The sequence below is a fragment of the Culex quinquefasciatus genome, chromosome 2 (genome assembly GCF_015732765.1).
Source record: "Culex quinquefasciatus strain JHB chromosome 2, VPISU_Cqui_1.0_pri_paternal, whole genome shotgun sequence".
Lineage (NCBI taxonomy): Eukaryota > Metazoa > Arthropoda > Insecta > Diptera > Culicidae > Culex > Culex quinquefasciatus.
Genome location: NC_051862.1, coordinates 125,648,060 through 125,667,826, shown reverse-complemented (window position 1 = coordinate 125,667,826; position 19,767 = coordinate 125,648,060). Strand labels below are relative to the sequence as shown.

Genomic DNA, 19,767 nt, shown 5'->3' with positions numbered 1-19,767 from the left:
AAGATTTTTTCAAGGGTTTCCAGAAGCGTTTATTACTTGCCAGTCTGCCAATTAATTACTCAAATTACTGGTCCAAATTAATTAATTACACCCAGAACTGGGCATCGGCATACGAGAGGATAAAGAGCACGATTCGGTAGTAAAATGGTACTGTGTGCGGACGGAGAGGATAAATCTCGAAATAACCGAGAGTACTTTACTCATGGTTCATTTTCCAAAAAAGTTCATCTATCAAAAAAAAAAAGTACCGGTACCGAGACTCGAACCCAAGACCTTCGGCACACGGTTCGATGTTTAAATTGCGGTAATTTGTCCATATAAGCCACTCAATAGGATGAACTGTTCCAATGAACGAATGAACACGCGAGAGGACTATACTCTCGCAAAATAGCACTTTCCTCACGTTTCTTTTCGTGAGGACTATCCCCTCGTTCTTTAACTTTGGGTGTACATTAATTACTTTATTACTTTTCACTATGACGAAAAAATATGTAATTCAATATTAAAAAGATTTAAGTATTTATTTCTACGGTTTTAATCTTGAATATTTATTAATAGCTCATTCGATAGCTCTTTCAAAAATAAATTTAATGAAATAAAATAAAAACACTCAATATCAAGCAAAGTACAAACAGTATTGTTTTGTTCAAAGTCTTAAATTATGCTTTTTTATTTATTTATTTATTTTTTTGAGCCAATCTGGATATTGTGATTTTTATGTATAATTTTTTATTGAAAATAGCTTCATGTTTACACATTGAAAATTTTATCCTACTAGAGGGTGCTGAAACTTGGCAAGTCGAATGCCATTGAAATATTGTTGTTTAAAGTTGTTTGAAAAAAGGCCCCCAGATTTTCGAGCCAAACATAAACTTTGAAAAATATTTGCAGCGGCTCTTTATGAAAACTGTGAAATTCTTCAAAATAACGTTATGTTTTAAAATGTTTTTCGAACATTGGTTTGACATTATTTCGTTTGTTTTTTTTTCTCAAGTATATTAAAAAAAATCCGTTACCAAAAATACGGGTAATGTGTAATTTGTCATTTACATTGGATTTAATTTCGCCATCTGATTGGTCAATTTCACTGAGTTTGATTTTTAACAATGAAACATTTGTCTCAGAAATATTTGGAAATGTTTCAAGAAAATAGTTCAGCTCTTAAAAAAGAGATATTACAGGACTGTCAACTGCTGTAGTTAGCTGAAAAATAGATTTAAAAAAAACTTATTTTTAATTGATTTTTAAATGGCTTTCACTAGAAAACTTTGCTTTTATCAATGATAATTAAGTAAATTTTGGTTTTAAATATTTGATCTACATAAACTTCAAATAATTTTGACTGTCTATTAGAAGGAAAAACATAGAAAAAACATAGAAAAAAAACCAACTCTTATGTTGTTCTTGCAAAAAAAAAATCATATTTCTTGACTTTTTTTCATTGAGCCCACACGCAGAAAAATAAGGCATATTTGAATCAACAAAACGTTTTGTTGATTTGAAAATCAAGATTTTTGTTGAATCAACGCTAAACATCAAAGCAACTTTTTCAAAACAACAAAATATTTTTGTGGAATTGAGAAAATCAAGGTTTGTTTCAACGCAAAATCGGCGTTGATTATATTCAACAAAATTTTTGTTGAATCAAACCTCGTACAGGCTGATTCTACAAAACATTTTTCTGCGTGCAATAAACATATGAAAGACAATAGCTTTTAGGTCCTTTAAAAAAATGGATTTTTGCAATTATTTAATAAAAATAAATAGATTTTGGATTCATGAAACATTTTTCACTTACCATGGCGTTGCCTTTTGTTGTTAATCAGCTTCGCTAAACAACATGTTGAAAATAAATTTTAGGAAAGTTATAGGAGAGAACTATGGTGAAAAAGCCCTTCTACATACAGAACCAGTCTTTTTTCAATCTATGTGTGACACACTTCTTTGAAATGAAAAAGAAATACTGTTCTAATAGATTATATAAAAAAAAATCAAAAAGTTTCGTTGTAGAAGTACAATATAAAAATGATTACTTTAATTACTCAAAATTACTTTAATTACCAAATAATTAGTTTAAATTACTTTAATAGCCATGAATTACTAAGTAATTAATAAATAACCTAATTACCAGCTTAAAATCAAAGTAATTATAATTACTTGCCAGTCTGAAACCTTGCTGGAAACCCTTGGATTTTTTAATAAACCCAAACATGCTAAAAATGATTTTAAACGCAGAAGAATGTATTTTAATTTGATTTCAGCTGGTTGCACATGAATTTTCATTGAAATTTTGAAGTTAATTGTAAAATTTTTTTTTTGCCCCCTAATTTTTCGGGCCAATTTTGGAGGGGGGGGGGGGGGGGGGACAAAAACTTTTAAAAATATTTGTACCAGCCTTATATAGTTTTGTAATATTTTAGAGGGGAAAGGTTGAGGAAATTATTTACTGTTTTCCAAATTTCATGATCATTTTTTGAGCACAATGAAAAATCTGATTTTTTGAAACAAGCCCCACATAATCGCGAACAGTAGGTACCTTTTTGCAATTGAAAATATATATTTTCCTGTCATTTAATACTAACGGAATGTTCCACTGAAAAACAGTGCTGCAACGACGAACGACGAAACGGCCTTTTTTCTCTACCAAAAATAACAGAAAAGAAAAGTCTAGTCTAATTTATCTAATCTAATCTAATCTAATCTAATCTAATCTAATCTAATATAATCTAATCTAATCTAATCTAATCTAATCTAATCTATTCTAATCTAATCTAATCTAATCTAATCTAATCTAATCTAATCTAATCTAATCTAATCTAATCTAATCTAATCTAATCTAATCTAATCTAATCTAATCTAATCTAATCTAATCTAATCTAATCTAATCTAATCTAATCTAATCTAATCTAATCTAATCTAATCTAATCTAATCTAATCTAATCTAATCTAATCTAATCTAATCTAATCTAATCTAATCTAATCTAATCTAATCTAATCTAATCTAATCTAATCTAATCTAATCTAATCTAATCTAATCTAATCTAATCTAATCTAATCTAATCTAATCTAATCTAATCTAATCTAATCTAATCTAATCTAATCTAATCTAATCTAATCTAATCTAATCTAATCTAATCTAATCTAATCTAATCTAATCTAATCTAATCTAATCTAATCTAATCTAATCTAATCTAATCTAATCTAATCTAATCTAATCTAATCTAATCTAATCTAATCTAATCTAATCTAATCTAATCTAATCTAATCTAATCTAATCTAATCTAATCTAATCTAATCTAATCTAATCTAATCTAATCTAATCTAATCTAATCTAATCTAATCTAATTTAAAACTAACACGCCAGTCCGATGAAAGCGTGCTGGAAAGATTAGATTACGTGATTAGATTACGCCCCAACAACTTTTCTTGTCAATATAAATAATTAAAGTTCATTCAAAAATATAATGTAAAAGATAAAGCGGCCAGCCCTACTGCGTTGCTTTTAACGCACGGAGTAATCTGTGAACGGATCACATTTCATAGAATCTACAGGGGAGGAAGGATGCGTGGACATACCGTACCATACGCTCCGAATCAGTTAGGCACCACGCCGCCACCACGTGTTAGTGTAGATTTTGCAGATTATTATATTTTAGAAGAGGGAAGTGGATTTGCGGAAATTGGGATTAGTTATTTTATGGAATAACAAAAAAAAAATTGTAACTGGGTAACTCACACAGCAGTTGCCCGACCCCTCTCCGATTTGCGTGAAACTTTGTCCTAAGGGGTAACTTTTGTCCCTGATCACGAATCCGAGGTCCGTTTTTTTGATATCTCGTGACGGAGGGGCGGTACGGCCCCTTCCATTTTTGAACATGCGAAAAAGAGGTGTTTTTCAATAATTTGCAGCCTGAAACGGTGATGATATAGAAATTTGGTGTCCAAGGGACTTTTATGTAAAATTAGACGCCCGATTTGATGGCGTACTCAGAATTCCGAAAAAACGTATTTTTCATCGAAAAAAACACTAAAAAAGTTTTAAAAATTCTCCCATTTTCCGTTACTCGACTGTAAAAAATTTTGGAACATGTCATTTTATGGGAAATTTAATGTAGTTTTCGAATCTACATTGACCCAGAAGGGTCATTTTTTCATTAAGAACAAAAATTTACATTTTAAAATTTTGTGTTTTTTCTAACTTTGCAGGGTTATTTTTTAGAGTGTAACAATGTTCTACAAAGTTGTAGAACAGACAATTACGAAAATTTTGATATATAGACATAAGGGGTTTGCTAATAAACATCACGAGTTATCGCGATTTTACGAAAAAAAGTTTTGAAAAAGTTGGTCGTCATCGATCATGGCCGTTCATGGTCACCCGCGACAAACACGGACGATGAAAAAAAAGAGACACGCAAAAAGTAACTTTTTCAAAACTTTTTTTCGTAAAATCGCGATAACTCGTGATGTTTATAAGCAAACCCCTTATGTCTATAAATCAAATTTTTTGTTATTATCTGCTCTACAACTTTGTAGAACCTTGTTACACTCTAAAAAATAACCCTGCAAAGTTAGAAAAAACACGAAATTTTAAAATGAAAATTTTTGTTTTAAATGAAAAAATGACCCTTCTGGGTCAATGTACATTCGAAAACTACATTAAATTTCCCTTTATGACATTTATGACATGTTCCAAAATTTTTTACAGTCGAGTAACGGAAAATGGGAGAATTTTTAAAACTTTTTTATTGTTTTTTTCGATGAAAAATACGTTTTTTCGGAATTCTGAGTACGTCATCAAATCGGGCGTCTAATTTTACATAAAAGTCCCTTTGATGCCAAATTTCTATCTCATCACCGTTTCAGGCTGCAAATTATTGAAAAACACCTCTTTTATCGCATGTTCAAAAATGGAAGGGGTCGTACCGCCCCTCCGTCACGAGATATCAAAAAACGGACCTTGGATTCGTGATCAGGGACAAAATTTATCCCTTAGGACAAAGTTTCACGCAAATCGAAGAGGGGTCGGGGCAACTTTTCCCGATTTCGTGTGAGTTGGTAGAGACTCGTTTTAGCGATGCTCGGATATCATTTTATAACTTGTTCCATAATGTACTAGTCTGAGGTAAATTTTTCTCGCTGATTCTTGAAAACAAGTTAGTTAGTCTATAGAAAAATTCGATATACTCTTACTCTCTTTTCCAACTGAAAATTTTGCACAGCATTACTGAGGGGCCAAACTAAATCTGTGCCAAAATCTACCGCCAAAAAGTCATCGTCAAAATCTGGCGCGAAACCAGTCAAACTATCCATTTCATTAGAAGGCCACCAACCTCACCGCTTGAATCCTTGAGTCACTATCAGCCGTTTCCGATCAGCTTAACGAGCAATCACCACCACTTCTGGCCGTGAACATCTAAGCATTGAGGCTGAAAATTGCTGCATACAACCGTGGCAACCATTGCAACCGAGGGGTAGATAAGCCAAGAGTTGAGTCCTTCTCCAGGGGGACGGAACTCTGCGTGCTATGTTGTCGGTTTGAATGCCTTCTTATCAGTGCTGGTTTATCGAAAAACGTAGATTTTCCCATTTTTTCCATTCCACCACGGGATATCGTCGACGTCAGACGAGTCGTCATTCATCACCCAAGGATGAAATGGTCATACCGTTTTGGGTGAGGTTAGTTTTTGGTGGGAAAATTCGACTTTGAAAGGTTGAAATTTTGAGCTTAACCTTTGCAAGGAGGGGACTCCGTCCGCTTGTTGTTGGTTGAATGGGTCTAATTTTTATCCGATTAGGAAATCTACTCCATAAAATACAATTAAGGGCCATAATTCCATTCATCCGGCACCGTTCGGCGGGCAAAGTCGATTTGGGATCTTTTTTCTCCTCTAGGTCGGAAGGAAATGGGTGTGAAAACGGAAAGGAACGACAATGTAATCCAAACACTCACTTGGAAGAAGGTCCTTGTAACTTTTGTTGTATGTAGATTAGACGCAGGCGGATAAACGTCATTATGCGAGGATGTAGGCTAAATTGCTGCGGGTTGGCTGGTGGTGGTCAATGTTACAAGGATCAAGCACTTGACACAGGTGTTCCAGTTTCTGTGGGAGAAATGGTTTTGATGCCGTGGAAAATTGTTTGGAAAATGGCAATGCATCTTTTCAAGGTATTACGATGAGAAAATCTTCGAAATATTTTGAAATGATTTGACAATTGGATTGGCAATATTTTTCAAGTTTTAGTCATAGTTTCTTAATGCTTGAAAATTAGAGCAAAATGTATAATATACAAGATAATATATCTGTCTTGCAATCTTTAGTTCTATAAAAACTAATGCGTTAGCATATTGTAAAAGTCAAATTTTAAAAATGGAAAACAATTCTTGAAAATGTATTTGAATTGTTTAGTTGATGAAATTTCTCATAACACTGTTTTTATAGCCTTTTTAAGTCGGTTTTTTACTCATTCTTTCAATGCCCAGACAGGTGAGAATAACATAATTAAGGTCATTCAAATAACTTTTCTTGTTTAAATATCTAATATAGGGGAACTATACCCTTTTTCAGCCTATTTCTATTATCGGCCTATCAGCACTTTGATCATGAATTACAGCTTTCATAAAGTGTTTTTGACTTTTCCAAAGTAATAAATAGCTCAAATAAAAGTGAGCAAACAACTCTCCATTAGGCCGTCCCAAAAAAATGAAAAGTTGTCAAATCATTGTGAGAAAATCTCACGTTTTTTCATGAAATGTTATTAACAAATATCGTTTTTGAGCGAACAAAATAAAAATATCCAAAATATATGCTTTCCCGTTTGTAATCATAGTAGCATATGTTTTATGCTAAAAACGCTTATATACCAAGAATTGTGAAAATTCGTCACTTTTTGTTCACTAAAAGGCAAATATCTCGGCTTTGCGTGGATATAAATTGAATGTTATGTTTTTTACATCTGAACATGTTGACTTAATAGCGGAAAAAAGGCAAAAATGATGAGAATTGGTCGAACGGCTTGGAGTGATAAAAATGGGTATATTTCCCCTATATTGTTATTAGAAAATTACCATGACCATCGATGATAAGATGAAAATAAATTACATCGCATACAATCAGGCCAAAAAAATGTTATCGACCAGATCTTATTGAGAGAATGCCAAATAGAATGACAATAACAACATAATATGTATGGCACAAAAAAAAATGATCATCGATCGCGTTATTTGTATGATACTCGAATTTAAATGAGAATTAATAAATAATAAAAAATTTGCTATAATTGTGTATTTTCGTGATTTACTAAAACTATGGGAATATTTTGACTGGTTTCCATAACTCAATTAAATTTCATATTACCTATATTTCGTTAAGTATCGCCAAATATATATATCAAGGTCATTATTGCTTTTCAACTGTGTTCTTTTTGCCGAAACTTTTATAAAATGTTCAAAAATTGAAAGCTGTTTTTTTTTTTATTATTGAAATACTCCCCATGGAATGCAAATAATTTGTTTCGCATGCTTTCAAAGTATCCAATCCAAATTTGTTTTTTTTTAAATAAGTTTTATATAGCTAGTTTTACGGTATTTTTTACCAAATCGGTCAAGGACAGAAAACATGGTCTTTAATAATCGAATTCACTATTTTGGATGACCGAGCCACGTAGCCCAGCGGTAACGCTTCCGCCTCGTAAGCGGTAGATCGGGGTTCAAATCTCGGCTCGGACCAACACAACTGGTGATCTTCTGGAATCGATTGCTTAGTAAAGGGAAGGTAGTGTATCGTCACCGACTGGACCTTATCACGACACCTTAGGTAGGCGCCCTATGGAATGTAAACATTAACCTTAACATGTTAACATTAAGTTGAGAATGAAACTGCCACTGAATCCGCTTTGTAAATGCCGGCCCCGATACTCTTCAAGGGTGTTCCCCTCAGGAACTGGGAAAGATTTACTTTTACTGACTATTTTGGATATAAGATCAAGTCTTCAAACATTCTCGAAGAAACTATATTTTTAGGATTTTCCCACAAAGTTATTAGCTTCCGAAAATGGCACTTCTCACGCACAAAGGGAAATTTATATTTTTTAAAGAAAATCACGAAATATCGATTAGTTTTCTAGATTTTTGAAATATCTACGGAAGCTTTTAAAACAGTTAGGGCAGTTTTTAAAATTTAGAAAAAATAATAAATTTTACAACATTTTGTTTTGAAAAGCTTTCCAACAGTTACTGAGTTATCGTCATCTAAATGTTGGACACCTTTTTTGACATACAGAATGCTTCATTTTGGGTTATTTTCTCACAGGCTGTTTCCTAGCAACCGTAATTCTTCAATGTTAATGGCATTTTTTTCCGATATTTTGGAGATTTTTTTTAGAATTCTAGCTTGGTCATGACATAAATAGCTTAAAAAATCACTTTGCATACAATATTCATTCTTGCATTATTATCATCAATACCAACAAATCGATCAGAAAAACCGTTCACAGGACACCGATTTTTGTAAATTTTGATGACATTTTTGTAAGGGCAGATGCCAAAATTGCATGAAGGCGTGCATGGACAAACTACTGATGCAAAATGACTTCTATGGTCATAGGGAAATTTCTCAAAAAGCGTAAGCTATTTCAAAAATACAAAAAAAAATGAATGATCGAATAGGGTGGCAATAAAAAAACAACATCAGGGATACCCTTTGATTAGAATCTTTAGACAAAAATAAGTGACTGTGAAAATTTTAGCGAAATCCGTTAAGGGCTAGGGTCACTTTTTATCGTTGAAGTTGGTGAAAAAAATATTTTCATGCAAAAACGTCTTCTTTAAATCGTTAATTACTCGTCAGGGCTAACTCGGATCGTTTTGCGGTTTTCGACAAAGTTTTTTGTCACAAAATTTTACATAATTTTCCCATACTTAACAATGATCAGACACATTTAACTCCACCTTTTGGCGGAATTTTAAAATATTTGCTTTTCCATACAAACTTCTACGATAAAAAGCGAACCCTTAACCGATTTGGCTCAAAATTGGCACAGTTACTTATTTTTACCTTAATAAATCAAGTGGGGCGGTAACTTTTATGATTTTTCAAAAATATATTTTTTTCTTGTCATTCTAATGTTTGAATCATGATAGAAAAGTTTCCATTCTATTGCAAACGAAAATTCGTTTGATATAATTCATTTCTGGATATCATTGAACATTTTGCTCAACAATATGAAAAACCTTTTTTATTTGCAGCACTCGTTAGACTTCATGAAAAGAACCAATCAAAAAACTTTTATGCATTTATAGCACAATAACAATAGCCTACATCCATGATATGTTAAATGCCTCACACGCAACGCTTAACTTGCCTAATTGGCAGCCAGCGATAAGAAATCATTGAATTTCAGTGTACATAAGGGAGCGTTCTTTTATTACTAACGCAGCAGGGGGGGAGGGGGGGTCGGAGGCCGTGTTACGCTCCATACAAATTTTTTAAAATTTGTATGGAAATTTTGTTACGTGGGGGGGGGGGGGGGAGGGGGTCTAAAAGTCCGATTTTTCGCGTTACGTAATAAAAGAACGCTCCCTAAATCCTCCAAGCTGAATAAGTGCATTCAAATAAAAAGGGACCAATCGCTGCCGTCGCTTGAATATATTTTGTTCTCGATTTTCCCTCTATACCGTAGCAGACAGTGGGGTTCCCTAAATGAAAATTAATTGAAGAAGAATGCCGCTGCTGCTTCCAAAGCTAGAATTAAACAATTTAACTGGCATTGTGTCGTTTGAGGATGGTGAGGATCACCAACAACAAATTCAAACCAAGAGTTTCCCAGTGGCTTTGGTGTTCTTGCAGACGAAGCAATCTGTTCTGTGGATGGTGGAAAATGTTGTTTCTAGGGTGGTTCTTGCTGATCGAATTTAAAAATTTAAAGATTTTTTTCAGAGCCACCCTCACAAAATCACTTAGCTTAACTTTAGAAGAAGTGTTCCGTTTTAGCCGTGCACGTGCAGAAATCAATCATAATTTACTAAAAGTTGTCAAAATGTTAAAGAAATTGTACTCCTAAAGAGGCTCAATTGATCCATTTAGCTCAACCGTGCTCAACGAGTGCATCTTGCGCTCTAGTCAGGGTCAACCGTAATAAAGAACCGTCAAGTTAAGTAAAGTAATCTGCTGCTGACCGGGTGCTAAACTTCAGGTACCGACACATCTGACTGATTTTAATGACCATTCTTTATCACGACACTCACCAGCCAGGCGGCACATGCGGATTGCCTCGTCGGAAGATGCTGGTGGCCGGTGTCACTTCCAACGACCGTTGTCGTTCCCGAACACCTGGAGGAATTAAAAGTTCAACCAAGTCAGCAAGGGGGAGGGGGAGCATCATCGTTCAGGTTGACTATTGTGACCCTGGTGGAAGGAAGTTGTTACACGCTGATGAGCCTTTGCCTGTCGGACAGGAAGCTGAGAAATATCCCGCCTAAAACGAGGGCACCGCAGGTCTTTGTGTTGAAAAATTGGCATGCGAATGGTTGGACGAGCGGAAAAGGCTCTCTTCGGCAGCGTGAAGAAGGGACAAACAGACAGATAGAACAGACAGGCAGACAACGAGACACAGCCTGTGGAAATGTGATGCTCCTTGAGCACGCCCGCATCAATCCATTAATTAATGATTATTAAAATATCCTATTTACAGACGAGGTACGAGCCAACCGTTTTTTGCTGTGGCCTGGTTACATTTGGGACAACGGCGTTCCCAAAGCCTCCCAGCGATTGTGTGCTGTTTGAAAGAGTTTTTCCTTGTGTCAAATTTGCCATACTCAATTGAAATAAATTATTGTTTACATGGAACAGCGGGAGAGCTCTTCATTTTAGTATAGTCACGAAATCGGTATGACTTCTAATAATGAAGGCACTTTGATGGCTCTAGTAAATTCTCTACAGTCAAACCAAGACTCTTTTGCTGAATTGTAAATAAATTTATTATAATTTAAAGAATGCAAATTATTGTAATTTTATTTTTTGCACCCCGTCGACTTTAGATACTAGCACATTAATTTCAAATGCAAATAGATGTATTTGCATCGGACTGATCACAATTACAAGAATTAACCTAAAATAAAGCTTGGCTCATGTTCTAATGAATGAAAAAGTCACCCAACAAAAAAGATTTCTGGAATAATACAAAAGATTAAAACTGCAATTTGTGTTGGGATTTTTTATTCGTTCTGCTTAGAGCGTCCAAATTCCCGTCCCAGGATTTCCCGAAATATAATATTTCTCGTTTCCCGTTTGAATCTTGCTTAATGAAAATGAACTATTAAAATTTAGGTTAGCTTTTTAGAGAATAATTGGTGTTATTTCTTAAAAAATATATTAACCCCTTACCGCCAAAATAAAATTGAGATTTTTTCAGGTTTTTGATTACCATGATCAAATGAGATGAAATTCGAATTGGTATCGTTAATTATTTCAAATAGGTTTGTGCACGAAGAAATACTTCAATTCGTTTAAAACCTAGTATTCATGAAATTACCATTTGTAGTGAAAGAATTATGGAGCACTGGTACAAAGAGAGTTAAATAGAAAAAAAACGGAAGACTGATTGTAAAATGATGTTGATTTATCGAAGTATTAAAATCATGTTTTTGTGCAGTGAGAAAACTTTCAACCAAAGTCAATTATAAACCTGAAATCATGTGACTTAATAAAACCATAAAATCATTGAAAAACTACTTAAAAATATTTCTAAAACTTGCTCCTAAAGAAGTTGACTTTATAGCTGTTGGCCACCATTGCTAGTACCAACCACTAGTGTCTTCTTTATAACTACAAGGACTTCGCCGCCCTGGTCTCCTAAGTGTTTGAGTACGGCACGGAGTGACGGCGTCGGATACCCATATTTACACGCGGGATTTGAACCGGCGACCTCTGGATTGTGAGTCCGGTGCGCATTTCAATTGATTCACATTGACGAGGGCTTGCTCCAAATATTTGAAATCATTGAGTTATTTGAAGTAAAACAAACACAAGAAGTTAGATGTTTATGGAAAAACTAAACAGCTTTGTCATTTTGTTCAAAAGCTGAAACCAGTTTGATTTGCTTTAGAAATGTTATTTGTCATGAAAAACACAATTTCTGAATGTTTTTTTTTTTTTTCATTTTAACTTGAGGTGTCGAACCACACTCTAGCAATCTGGTCACAGAGGCAAGTTTAAAATAAACTTTATGATTGAATGGATTCATTTTAATCACTTTAAAAAAACTGTTAATAAAAAAGAATTCTCTTCAAAAAAGAATAATAGAAATTGGTTAGATTTATTGTACAGTTTGAAATTATAAAATAAGGAAAATTAAATGACACATTCTCCAGCAGTGTTGTGATTTTGAGTGATAATCCACTCATGAGCGAGCATTTTCCTCTCATTCCTGAGAAGGAGCGCTACGCGAGCTAGCTTACGTTTGCTCGTGGTCATGTTTTGCTCATTGAGCAAAATAAGCGGTAATTTTTACCTCATACGGGTATACGATAATGACTTTTTTTAGTTTTTTGAGGTTGTATCTTGTGCAAAATTGAGGCTGGAACAGACTAATCATAATACTTATAGATGGAGATAATTTTATAAATTTTGTATTGAAGCTTGTATTGGAGTCGGGGTTTAGGCTACCAAGTATGATTTTCAAGCAATAATTTTATTGTTATATAATATGTTGTTTTGATGTTCTTGTATAATTAATAATTTAAATAAACTTGCCTTATAAATATTTTAAACAGCAAAACGAAAACAGCACTATTCGAAAAAAAAAGTTCTCCGATCGAGCTAAATTTTTTTCTGGGGGATCCTTAACCGAAATAATTAGACCCGTATTTTTTGTTTGGCTATTAGGGTGACCTACGCCGTGTTAGGGTGGTTCGAAAAATTGCAATTTTCGTCGATTTTCGCAAAAACCACTTTTTTTAAAAAAGGCATATCTCAAAAGAAAAGTGATTAGCTTGGCTATTTGGGAAAAATAGTAAGAAGTTTCAAAAATCTAGCTTAACATTTGAAAAGGTCGTATGACCACTTAAAATGCTGTTTTGAAGGTCTTGGGACCAAAGAGCCTATGTCTGAAAATATTTTTATCGGATTCCTCAGAAAATTTCACATAACATATCAAAAAAATGGTGAAGTTATGTTTTCGATACTCTGAGATACGATTTTTTGAAAATAAAAATTGGGTTTTTCGACGATGGGAAAATAACGAATACGGGAAAAATAGACTTTTTCACTAAAATTGCGATAACTTTAAAATTTCAGCGCTGACCTATAGATGTTATGGTACCAAAAGTTGCGTCTTTTAATTACGAAAATTTTGGTACCGTAAACAATCGGGACACATGGGGCGAATTGGGACAGCAGTTTTAACCATGTTGGAGCACTATATTTTTATTTTTCTGGTTGGTTCCGGTTAGAACAGACTCAGACCAACAAAATGTGTACATCCATTTCCAAATTTAAAAGCTTTAAGTGCTCTAAAAACAGCTGTCCCTATTCAGACTGTAGTCCCGATTCGCCCCAGATTACGGTACCCTAGTTACTGACTATAAAAATATTTGAAAATTTCCTGATGAACATAAAAATAATGTATCACAAACAAAAACTTTTTTATGGATTATCAATGAGATAATGGTGATCTAATTTTCTCATATTTAATAACTTTGTCCAGTTTAACACTTAAACGCTCGGGTAGACATTTGACCCCTGTTTTTTCTTTAAAAACTAATAACTTTTGATAAATTTGTACGATCCAGATATGTCTATATTTTGAACTGTCAGATGGGAGGCAAATATGGTTCACTTTTACCGCAGATATTCTGGATTCGGTTGGGGTACCTAGGCCCTTCTATATGTCAATATAACAAAAAACTATAATACCGGAAATGCTGCAAAACTTTGAGGCAACATTCTAATACATCATCCTGCAAAAATAATTGACAGGGTTAAGTTCTACGGGGCACCGGAGCCGGTTCCAGTTGGGCACCAATAGACGTTAGCCCAGTGAACCGTTTCCGGTTGACAGTTCAAAATATAGACAAATCTGGATCTTTTGCAATCGGAAGCATACAAACTGGTCAATGGTACCAAAAGTTATGAGATTTTTAAGAAAAAAAAAATAGGGGTCAAATTATCACCCGAGCGTTTGAGTGTTAAGAACAAAAAAATCGGAAATCTGAGTGCACAAAAAGCATTTTGAATTCAATTTTCAAATATTTTTATGATGACGCTTTAAAAAAGGTTTAACCGTTATTTCCACAAATCATAGCTTGTGTGCTGTCTCGTGACACGCCCTATCTTTTTTTCATTAGACGTGCCATAAGATAGCACAAGCGACGAATTAGCAACTTCGAGCATCGATTACTCCAAATATGGAATAGCAGCTTAATTACAATAAGAAAAACGTTATCCTACAGGGAACCCTGATATCTTGAATACCTTTTACAAGTGTTTATTTTCAAATATTATTCAGAAAGATTTCAGAAAGATTTTTATAAAATATGTTATAATTTCAAATAACGTACCAACTACAATGAAAAAAAAATCGTGTTCTTTAAATGTGACATCAACAAGGATTTCATTACCAAATAATCTAATCAATCCAATTTAATGTCCTCATAATTGATGTCAAGTGCAACTCAGCTTAGCTTGACAAATGATCACTGTATTAGGGTCTATACGAACCGATAATGGAGCAATTGTAACAATGTTTCTCTTCCCCCCCCCCCCCCACCAAACTCCCACCAATATCCATACCGCAATCTCTTCCTAATCGCCGGCCGTCAATTGATATCCAACGTAGCTTTGACCTTCGCTTCTAAGCGGGTCCAAATTGCCTTTAATTCGATCTGTGTGTGTGTGTGGGCACCGAATCTAATCAACAATCAAGTGTCGGCCAGTCGTGTGAAAAGGAGGAACCTTACCCAAAGTCAAAGATTCGTCGCCCAAATTCTGCTGGTCACCAGAAGTGTCACCTAAACGTCTGGACCGGGTCTGGCTGCGCGCTATTGGGAAAGGTCGATTCGGAACTCGCGGCGTGGTCACTAGCAGAATACCCCTGAAGGTCAGCGGATTTGGTGACGACAAAAGATGCCGCTTGATTGAATTGTTTCACCGAAGGAATTCCTCGCGATGAAGGTTCGTCACGCGAGTCGCCGTAATCGCTCATGAGCGAACGCTCGACCAATCAGTGCGCTGTCAGATGGGTGCGATTGGTCGGAATTACGAAAGGGGCGGAGTTCGGTTCGGTTTTGTTTGTCTATTACAGTTCGTGTGTTCGTGCTCTCTTGGCTCGTTGATGCTACTGACGATGACGATGACGATGATTTTATGCTCTTTATGCTGTCGCTATGCTGAGGGGTGAGAGTGAGCATTTCGAAGCATTGGAAAGCATAGGAGGAGAGAGCATGTTGGAAGTCACGGCTCGACGAGAAGTTTAGTTATCGTAGCGCAGCTCGTCAGAACGGACGTGTTTTCTTCGGAACTCTGCACTGAGAGGTTGATCGAAAACGTTCAGATTAACTTGGTGGATATTACTGGTTTGGAGAGGATATTCCCGGGCACGAAGTCGGGCAGTGATGAGCATTTAATTGGATGATGGGTGGCGCAAGGATCGCGAACGTAGTGCTGGCAGTTGTACGAAAGACTTCAATGTTTGCGGAATTGTGAAGGTTCACGAGATGACGTGAGTGTGTGAAAAAGTTTGAATCGTTTGAGTCATAGAGCATTGAGTGAGGATTGATTTGTACGGCGAGCGAGCAAACAGTTTTGGTCGAGCCAAGAGTGCAAAAAGAAACAACAACATAGTGACGATTTCGGTTTGGTGGAATTGAATTAGGAAATTTAATTGAACTGTGGTGAACTGAGTGAAGTTTGTGCGAACTATACGGCAGTCAATTGAGAAGAGGAAATATTTTTTGATTAAGTTGGCGACTAGAAGCTGCTAAAATGGTGATTGTGTAAGTATTTTGACAATTTAAAAACGGTCTAAGATTATCTTGATAATTTATAGTAAATATTGAAACTTCGGATTGGAAATATTTATCGTACTATAAAATTTACTATTGAACTAATTGAAATTCACAAATATTTGTTGTGGAACAGTAGAAAAGTATATAATATTTTAAATATATTAAGCGTTGGGAAATCAAAAAATATTTCGAATTTTTGTAAATACCTTTTGCATGTTTTAACATTATCAAAGCCTAAAAAGCTATTTTTATAGCGATTCTTGGTTACGTTTTAACTGACTTGAAAGACCTTGATACATTTTTATAATGCTACGTTAAAATTTCTGGAACGCTATTTGAAAAAAATCATGAATTTTTTTCCCACAGTAGATTTTAATTGATGGTTTCTCCTTTTTGAGCTCAGAAGTGTACTTTTTGAAAATATTTAGTATAGTTTGATATAAATAGCATATTATTATTTTATATTTTTGTATTTTTTGTTTTGTTTTAAATCCATAGTCATTGGACAAACGCTGTAATGTCAATTTTCCAAACCAATTAAAAATAATATTTTATTCGATGGATACCGTTTAAAAACAAAAACCTTACAGATCTGATTTTCGATTAGAGGCATTTTTAAATTGACAATCATTTTTGCTAATTTAATTTAAAGAATCTTTTTTACCTATCGTTTTTACCTATCTTAAATTACATTTTTACTATTTGAGTAAAAATCAAAATTGATTAGTAACTTTTAATAACCCATATGATATGTTAAGATAACTTTAATCAAATCGAATTATCTTAAAACAATTCTGTAAACATTGAATGTTTTATGTTGTTGAAAAACAAATAAATTGCTTTAATTGATTCAGTCATAACGCCTAAATTTTTCCGTTTCATTTATGAAGCAAATATGGAAACTTTTTGAATGATTTTCGTCACAAGATTCTAATTGAAGATTGCTTTACGATCCCTTAATGTTTTTTGGTTACTCAATATAAGCATAAAGATTTTCAAAATGATTCTTGAAGTTTCAACTTAGAATGTCCTTTTCAAAGTTTCGATTTTTTTTTAAATCAAATTTAAGTATTTTTTTAAAAACAGTTTTATTTTTTATTGAATATCTTACTTGTTAATGTAAATAAAAAAAACAGTTTTATAAACAAGAACATATAGAATCAAAAGAAAAAAAAAACGATTTTAACCAAATTTTTAAGGAATATTTTGATTATTTTAGTGTAATTTCGAAAATAGATTTTTAATTTATAGAACATTTTAATTAAAATTCACTTTTTCTCCCTTCTCCAGCCAATCGAACATCATCACATCCAACAGCTCCAGCCGGATCGGGCTCGAGTGGGACATCAACGACCCGAACGTGCCGCACATCGCCGACTGCGACCTGGACGACTTCAACGAGTGGTCCGACGGCCACTGCCGGTACGTGTATCGGCCGCTCGATGATCAGGCCAAACGGCACTCTTCCGGCTGGGCCATGCGAAACACCAACAACCACAACGTGGCGATCCTGAAGAAGAGCTGCCTCGGAGTGCTGGTCTGTTCGGTGCGGTGTGTTCTGCCAAATGGGGAGAAGATCACCCTGCGTCCGGCCATCTGCGACAAGGCCCGGCGGAAGCAGCAGGGCAAGACTTGCCCGAACCGGTTGTGCGTTGGGGGTGTGCTGGAGATTCAACCCTGTCGAGGTCACTGCGGCTATCCGGTGACGCACTTTTGGCGCCACACGCCGTCGGCGATCTTCTTCCAGGCCAAGGGCGTGCACGATCATCCGCGTCCGGAGTCCAAGTCTTCCGGCGAGACGCGGAAGATCCTGGGAATTGGCCGGCGGGAGCGGGTGCTGAAGGCGATCCAGACCAAGGTTACCAAGGTGGGTTTTGAGTGAAGAGTTTGACGGTTTGAATAGTGATTTAATGAGAGGTTTTCGTTGTATTTCACAGATTACCGGTGTAAAGCAGACCAAAAAAGTGACCAAACAGCTACTGGAGACTGGGAAGACGCTGCCGACGGGACAGCTGAATCGATTTGGCTTGGAGAGCAGCTACAACATGACCTTCGCCAACAGTTACAAGAATCAGCAGTGCAACTACGCGACTTCACCAACCAGTGCGACAGCCCAAGCTCATCAGTCAGCGACTACCCAAGACTACAGCCAATCTACGGCGTACTACTACGACAACTCCAGCTTCATCCACCCGGAGGAGATCTTCCAGCTGGATCAACCGATTAGGCCAATCAACAAGTACCCGGCAAGCAGCAACGGCGGCAGTGCAACAAGCCTGCACATGCTGGGCAGCTCCCCTCCCACCGTCCTGGACATGGAAAGCGGAAACATCTACAAGAACAACGCGCTGACAAGCCCGACGGCCTCAACGGCAGACTACGGTCGCTACTTTGACTGCATCAAGTACGAAACGAGCAGTACGGACACGGACACCGCCAGCCTGACCAGCGGATCCAGCGTCTTTGACGACTTCTCGTACTACTCGAGCCCCCAAATTGACTACCATCACGGAGTTAACCACAACAACAACAACAACGTCGCTACCCTGCCCGACATGAACAAGATGAACCTGCGTCTGTGTGACGACATCAATTCGTTCTTTATTGGCCAATCGAGTTGCGTGACGCCGACCAAGCTCGTCGAGGGGGTCGTCGACGCAAATCAACCCTCGCTCGAGAGCTACTGCTACGAAGCGTACAGCAACTCTGCGTCCTCACCAAGCCAGACGGCGTCGTCGATGCTGCCAGCGTACGGAACTTACGGCGAGCAAAGTTCCACCGGCGGGGATGCCCTCGTCCCGAGTGGAGAACCGTCAACGATGGGTGTCGACAGCAACTGGTGGAGCAGTGGTAATTACGCCACGTCGACGGCGGCCTGGAATCAGATCGATACCGTCAATGGAGGCAGTCACCATCACCACAACCATCAGCAGCAACAGCAGCAGTACTATCTGATGGAACAGGCGGAATATCTGAGTTAAATGAACGGCGTGAACGACGGTGGGATCGGAGGGTGATTAAGACTTGACAAATTGTTGTTGAATTAAGGGAAGGAGCGAACCAAGTCAGGAGGAACCAAGAATTGCGATGTTATTTCGTTCATAATGCGCGCGCTCATTTACCATGGCTAATCAAACCATTAAGCCCCTCGAAAAGAGGGGGGACTCATTAAGTTTCAACGTGAATTAATCAAACAGCACTGCTCGGTGTGTAGCAAAGACTTACCAGAAAAATATGTTTTATTTTTACAACTATATTAGGACGCCACTTGGGTTTCTCAGTTTTACATTACACCAGGCAGTACAGGCTGAACGGTGGTTCAGCGTTTCACAAGACTACTCTGTAAGTGAACTCGTTTTCTCCAAATGTAATTAGAGGTTGCGAAACATGTGTTTTGTTGAACAATTCTAGTCATATGTATTTTAATAGTGAATAAAGATGTCATTAACTACGAGCTGATTATGCGTTTCATTTCGATGAGAATTATAACAAGCTAACGTCATGATTCGAATTCCCGGACGCTTCGAAACCCGGACACTTCATCTTGTTTTATCAATCATTTGGATATAAGTTCGCATTATGAATGTCAAAACTGTGTTATTTAATGAATTCCAACATCAACTTTCAATTAAAGTTTGCTAGAACGCTGTAGTTAATGCCAAAACAATTAAATACAATAAAATTATAAGTTTACCAAAAATGCGAAACATTTCACTTGAAATATTTCAAAGGCGTTCGAAGCACCGGGAAGGCAAAGCAGAAAT

General features: G+C 36.1%; 1 protein-coding gene across 1 annotated transcript; it reads left to right on the top strand.

Annotated features, from left to right (window-relative positions):
• Positions 1-15,489: 15,489 nt before the first annotated feature.
• LOC6038293 (transcription factor glial cells missing) lies at positions 15,490-19,457 on the top strand. The gene is made up of 3 exons (XM_038258280.1): positions 15,490-15,991; positions 17,294-17,870; positions 17,941-19,457. Exons 1-3 carry the CDS (start codon positions 15,981-15,983, stop codon positions 18,982-18,984), a joined length of 1,632 nt encoding a protein of 543 aa, XP_038114208.1. The 5' UTR covers positions 15,490-15,980; the 3' UTR covers positions 18,985-19,457.
• The last annotated feature ends 310 nt before the right edge of the window (positions 19,458-19,767 follow it).